Source organism: Ceratina calcarata, unplaced genomic scaffold (assembly GCF_001652005.2).
Source record: "Ceratina calcarata isolate Rehan_Ccalc_2016 unplaced genomic scaffold, ASM165200v1 scaffold546.2, whole genome shotgun sequence".
NCBI lineage: Eukaryota > Metazoa > Arthropoda > Insecta > Hymenoptera > Apidae > Ceratina > Ceratina calcarata.
This window is the reverse complement of record NW_017176634.1, coordinates 396795-403616: the sequence shown is the minus strand read 5'-3', so window position 1 is coordinate 403616 and position 6822 is coordinate 396795. Positions and strand designations below refer to the sequence as shown.

At 39.3% G+C, this 6822-nt stretch overlaps 1 protein-coding gene across 2 annotated transcripts in view; it reads left to right on the top strand.

Moving 5' to 3' along the window:
• Positions 1-6360, top strand: part of wdp (Leucine rich repeat protein windpipe) — a 19483-nt gene extending 13123 nt beyond the window's left edge. For both annotated transcript variants that reach the window (XM_018031115.2, XM_018031114.2), the window contains exons 2-3: positions 1333-1382; positions 3116-6360. In XM_018031115.2, the coding sequence (XP_017886604.1) occupies positions 3133-5196 (2064 nt within the window). In that variant the 5' untranslated portion in view covers positions 1333-1382; positions 3116-3132 and the 3' untranslated portion in view covers positions 5197-6360. The remainder of the gene's footprint in view (positions 1-1332; positions 1383-3115) is intronic.
• Positions 6361-6822: the final 462 nt, after the last annotated feature.

Sequence of the window (6822 nt, the reverse complement as noted above, 5' to 3'; positions counted from 1 at the left end):
GCTTTTAACTTTATGACAGCTGTTTTTTCATTTCGCCAAAGTCATTTACGAAAATAACGAATTCAGAATATTTCGGTTTTGGGTTTAGGCTCATATTTGACATGAGTAATCGGTGAATTAATGATTTCTTTGGCTCTGAATCCTTCGTTCTTTTAATATAATAAAAACGTACGTAGACGGTCATTTATAACACTTCTTTAACTCATCTCAATCTTCGTTAGTGTATAAAAGAATTGACGTGATTCTCGAAGTTCTATAGACATACGTAATGACGTCAATTTAAATTTCTTTTTTGCGTACGATCAATAGATATTGAGATATGGCGACGAAATTTTTTTACTTATGTTAAACTTATTTCATTAGAATGATCTTCATCATTAGAAAAAAATGTATATTTATGTAATACAGTATTGATAAAAAGTTCTAAGACATAGATTAAAAAAATAATTGAGCAACTTACTCGCCTATTTATATAGTGAAACGTACATAAATTTCAATAAAATGCGATTTATACAGGTCGTTAATGAATTCCGTGTGTCTTGTTTCACAATAAATGACGGCTTTGGATAAAAGTCGACCGAAATGGGTTGCATATGCATTAAAAAAGGAAAGTAATACTTTTACCTGCATAATGAGAAATTACGACACCGCGTATCAGCAGCTGTAAGTGTGGCGTATGGTTGCTCGCCGCGTACGGTTGCAAACGTAATGACATTGCCCTTTGAACTCAAAACGAGAAAACAGTTAGCCTTTTAAAACGTGCGCCGTGGAACAGTAAAGATTGAGAAATACAAAAGAATGTCAAGAAAGCGAGTAAGCAGTAAGAGTTGCTAACTTGCTTGATAACCGTCGCACATAGTTGTCGCGCAGTGACTCGCACCAGCTGTACGTGTGTACGGTAGCTCATTTGCATTCATGCATTTTCTATAAGCGAGTGCAAACTTTTTTCATCTAATTGTTGATTTCGAAGATTGCGTGCGATGACTCGAGCAAAATGTAATTTGCTGCATGTGAATATGTATTATATCGCCTGATGCAAGATAGTTCTGCATTGCAAAGTTACATGATATTTATTCTCGTAGAGATGTAATAACGGAAATCTTACAAGATTTCTTTAAATACTCTTTTTACGACTTCAGCAATTGTAATTCATGAGCATGTTTTCTTTGTATTATTATGACTTCTGACTGTTTTTAAATATGCTGGTTTACGTGCAAACGTAATTCACAACGATTTGGCACTTTAATTACACACCTGAATATAAAACTAATCAATTTTATTGTTGTGCTAATGTAAACGTCAATTGAAATTCTATTTCTTATTCTATTGCAGATGCTTTCGAAATTGCGGTGTTGCTGAGGCTACGTCTGATCAGATAAATCGTAAGTAATGAAAAGTGATAGCAATATAAAATGAGAAATAAGTTATACGAGAAAGTAGTAGTGAACACTATTGAGAGTTTGTAGTACAATTAGAAATGCTTCTCTTTTCTCCTTAAAGCTAATAAAATAGCATTTATTCGAAATTAATTGAAACACGAACGCTTTCGAATCTATAAATAGTCGTATCAGCAGGTGTTTGGTTTTCGCGTTGATACGAGATAGAAGCGTGAATTATGCATTAGAATCTCACCGATTTACTGGCCATGACCTACCTCCACCCACGCGGCCAAACCAAACACCTCGTGACTGCTTTGCGCAGTACGTAGCTACTTAAGTTCTATTAACCGTTGCGTCTGTTGCAAATTAGGCGTAGAAGTTGTCAGTGCTCCGCGCACTGTATGCGTGTACACGTACACAGTGTATCACACGTATTACTTGGACTTTAGATCGATAAAATTGCCCGATCGAATCCGAGCACGTTTGTAATTCATTTTAACTTATAATGTCTACCTTGAGAATGCTTCATTTATGATTCAATTAACATTCGTTGAATCTAATTGTAAACTGTTCTGCTTTTTCGTCGTTCTATTTAATATAAGAAATCGTGTAATTGTTTAACATGCGTGTAATAGCGACAAGTCGAGTGGCAGTTTGATGTTACACGTCTGGGAAAGTTCACTACTAAGGATAATAGAGAACTTCTCTCATTTTCCCTCAGTTACTAGTAATGATGTCAATTATTTGAATTGACGGAATTATAATCTCGTGAACAAAAGAAATGTTTGAAGCGTACAATGATATAATGCGTGAAATGATAGGCAATAGAGAAAGAGAGAAGGAGACTCAATGATAGTGAGTTCTCGTGAAATCTTTGTACAGTGAGCATCGACATTTATTCATTCTAGTCGAAGACTCGGTTGCCTGTGTGAATATGGAAATTACCAATTACGTCACACGCGTAATGTAGACGACGCGTATCATATGCAAAATAATGCAAATAGCGTGCCGAAAGTGATTGGCTCCTCTATGTATAGAACGGGATGTTACGCCGGTTTACCGGTTCAATGTGGCATTAACAGATTCAAAAACCTAGTCATGGTCTTCCCACGTTCGCGTACATGTCCGCTCGACCCTCAGCTTTTCCAAGAATAGTTTTGTTCATTTTCAAACATTCGAACATTTTATTTAACTCTTGATCAAACAAATAACCTGGCATCGAACAGGTCTATTAATTTACGTTTTAATCCGCGGTGAAAAATTTCCAGCGAAAAACATCTGTTTATTGTAACACCATACTGAATTATTTGGTCTTTCAATAGCTATGCAAATGTTTCATTAATTACATCATTGTTTAACAAATTTAATTTTACAATTATTTTCTGATGAATTTTAACGTACTGTACAAAATAAACGGTATCGTATCATAAATTTCTCACTAAACTTTGTTGGATCAATGATATTGATGGAACACTTGAAATGATTACAGAGATAATCACTTGTACAGCAATGATTCACGATCTTCACTGTTACGTAATCAATAAGATTTCGAAATTGAAAATCATTATTGGCAGAGGACTTCAGAACGCGATTTGTAAAAATTCAACTAACGTAATGTGATTCACCAGTTTCAAAGAAAATTGCATTTATGAGTACATGAAAGTTAGCTTTGAAAAACATTGAAAACCAATACGAGATACCATGTAACTAACAGGAAATTATTTTTTTCTCGGCAGGTGAATCAGATTGAAAAATGCAAAGAACGCTGCCGCCACTGTTCTTACTCCTCCTGATTAATTCAGGATGGGTCAGCGGGCTCTGCAACTTGGAGAACAGCACTACGGTTTATTGCCGCGACCTCGAAGACGTCAAATACATCGAAACTTACGACCTCGAAGTGCTGAAGTCGCACATCGGGGAACCCATCCTCCATCCTGGTCTCTTCATCAATTTGACCACGCTTCGTCACTTGGACCTTTCGGGAGGTACCGTTGAAAAGATAGAACCAGGAAGCTTCAAGAAATTGTCCAATCTGAGGAGCTTAAATCTCGCTGAAAACCGTATCGTGCACCTAGAGTTAGGCTCCGTGGACGGTTTGAATCGTCTGCATAGCCTGAATCTCCGCAAGAACAATTTACAACAGTTGCCGCCAGCTGTGGCTCGTCTAAAAATCTTGAAACACTTGAACGTCGAAGATAATCCGTTACAATGTAATTGTGCGACGCTTAGGGTGAGGGATTTGATCTTGAAACGAGGCGTGAAGATCTCGAAGAAGATCATGTGCGCGGGTCCGACGAACGCGAAGGGGACGTCGATATTTAAATTAGACACAGCGACCATTTGCCAGTTCGAAGAGCAGGACCGTGAGATGCAGAACGATCAGGCATCCTCGAATGAGGACTTTGGATCCGGTGACGAGAAAGGAGAAGAAAGCAAAGAGGATGTAGATGTACCAGATATCCGTGAAACGTCGAAGGATGTGGAGATCGAAACACCATTCCCGCAAGTCGAAGTATCTACTGTTGCATCTGAACTACCTGAATCTAACAGTGCCATGCAAAAAATGGTACTTTCGACCGAATCGATGGATTCTACCAAAAAGGCGAGCGACGAAGAAATTTTCTTTGATTCCGAGGAAAAGAAAACATCGACGTCTACGGCTAGTGCAATCAAGCAAAAAGAGTTCAAAGATGCTCTGTTCTCTCCTGTGGACGGTTCCGGTGACGAAGAAGAGGGATCTGGCGAAGGTTCGGGTACCATTTTCGGCGATTGGAAAAAGACTGGTGATGTAGAACCATCCGAAGGGACGACGGAAGATGATGACTCGGGTACTGGATTGTTGGATATGTTCCTCAACGTGTTTTGGACCACGACGGAGCCCCCGAAAAAGCAAGGCGATCCCGATTTAGAAGAAGAGCAATTCATCGACATGACTTCGACTACACAAACCGAGGAAGCTGTGCCTAAAAAGGTTGATGGTTTAACCGAGAGCTCTGGTAAGGGCAGCACGGTGAGCTCTGCTAATAACGTTGAGATAGTCAATAGTGAAGTAGACGACTTGACGACATTGGGCAAAGTAAAAGTCGACGAAGGCGAAGTGTCTCCGTCCTCTGACAAGCAATCGAAGAAAGGTATGGGTTCGTACGTAGTTCTCGTCGTCTTATTGGCGATCCTGGCGACGCTCATAGGTTTTGCAGCTTACAAGGGTGACTTCTGCAAGAAAAAGAGGAAGCGCGGTGACATCGAGAACGCAACCGAGTTGAAGGACATGCAGAAGTCGCTGCTGGAGTCTGGAAATTCGACGCAGCCGAAGATAGCTTCTAATGGTAACGTGGAGAACGTTCCCCTAGTCGGAGACGCGCCGAATTGCGAGGAGACCAAAGTTGCCAATAATTACCAAGTTACGGCAGACATTCCAAGATCCGCGAATGGTATCTCAGACTCAGCGGGGCCGGTGAAACCGCCGCGAGCGGTCACTCCGCAGAGCGATGAAAAAACTCAGGACAGGAACTCTCTGAAAGACGACTCATTTTCCGGGAGGACGAGCTCCGCGGATCAAGTAGATAGTCCGGTGGTCACTCGACGGACCGACGTCAATGAACCACCGTTGAGTCCCGGTGCTCAGAGAGTGAAGATCACTCTGCAAGAGAATCCTGACAGCGTGCCAAAAACGCCTATACTCATCACAAAAACGATGGCTAATGAGAATCTATACTCGTGGTCCCGAGAGCCTACGACCGTTTCGCGCAGGTTGGAAGGTGGTGAGGATCGCAGTGAACTCCCTCCACACGGTTCAGTATACCCGGTAAAGCATTGAGATGCGCAGAACGATAAAAAACTGAACTGTGCCCGGTCCTAGACTCTCGGAACCGCAAGTATAGTCAAGCAATGAGGGGGATAACTTCGAAAAGAGAGTCGATTGGAAAAAAATATTTAAACTTACGGGAAGATGGAGCAAGTGAAGAGAGAAATGTTTGCTCCGGATTATGGGATCCATAATGCCGCCAGTGTTCCTAAGTCCCACGAAGTGGATGGTGGATGGATTTTTACGGTACAGTGAGGTCAGGACAAGTTTTACTGTTCCCGAGTTTGCGTTCCTCGTTGACTGTGAAACAAGAATTTAGTGAAGGTCCATCCTCACGAGAGTGTTGTTCGAGGACGATTCGTTATAGAATTAACGATTATGTGAAGCGATTGTTTGTACATATTTGCAAATAATAGACGTGTACGTTAAACTGTCGTTGTATTGGGTATAATGTACGTGAACATATTTGATACATTTTATATACATACGTGTATACGCAATATTAGCACACTAGTCAGTTCTCTTAAGCATCTTCCTTCTCGCGTGAACTTCAATGAAATTTGATAATCATAAGTTCCATTGTAATCCTTTGAACCGCGTCATTATCATTTAACCACTGTTATGAGAGTTTTCATACTGTTACATTTGGATTTTACTCTAATGCAATAAATTGTTCTTAAGACGTACTATAATGTGCTGATAGCGAACGATTCATTTCGTGATACCAAGCGTTCTTCTGTAGAAAATAGAATTGTATTCTCTTTCATTAGCGGAACTTAACACTTAACGAGTAAAAAGTTAATTTGTAAATTACGTCGCACATGTATTTATAAAAATCATTCCAGATTAATCGCATCTTCTCTTCTAATGATTATTATCGAATGGATGATGATAAGCAAAACGCTATACAGTAGGACGCTATGAAATGAACGTAATTTTAAACTTATCTTAAAATCTTTAGGTAATAAGCGATGAATTCGAAATAGAACTAAAATAATATTTTAATCATAAAATGCCAAATATTTTTAATATCCGAATTCGTGTGAAATTGTCTGCATTTGCGAAATTAGAAACAATGGCAACTATCTTTAATCAGGAGCATTTATGAATCACTGAGTAATTAATAACTTGAATGAAGTTGTTAAATTTTTGTAAAATAAATGGAGACAAATTGAACATCTTTTTCTGTCAATTCTTTCCAATTTACATAGATTCGAACGTTTCCGTAACTTTTGCCTCATTCACTGCACAACAAATTTTCGCACGTTTTGTGAGCGAAACGCGTGAAGTATTTACCATTAAGATAAGACGAAGCCCTGTGTAAAAAGAGTTCTTCCAAAGAAAACACACGAGTCCTTATATTATCGCAGCACAAACTGGTTTCATGATGGTACATGAATGTGCGAAGACGATCCGCGTTCGTACAAGCGTTCAAGTTTAATTTGCAACAAAGAGAATCACCTCATTGATACTGTGATTAGCACTGGAACGCTAGAAAGAGATAATTTATTATCCACCGTGATATCATCGACGTGTCACCGTTATTTACGCCATTTTACTTTGTTCCCTAGATAAGTTTCTCCCTTATTCATCATGTATGTTTAACATTTATGAAGTATACATACATACATCGTTAAA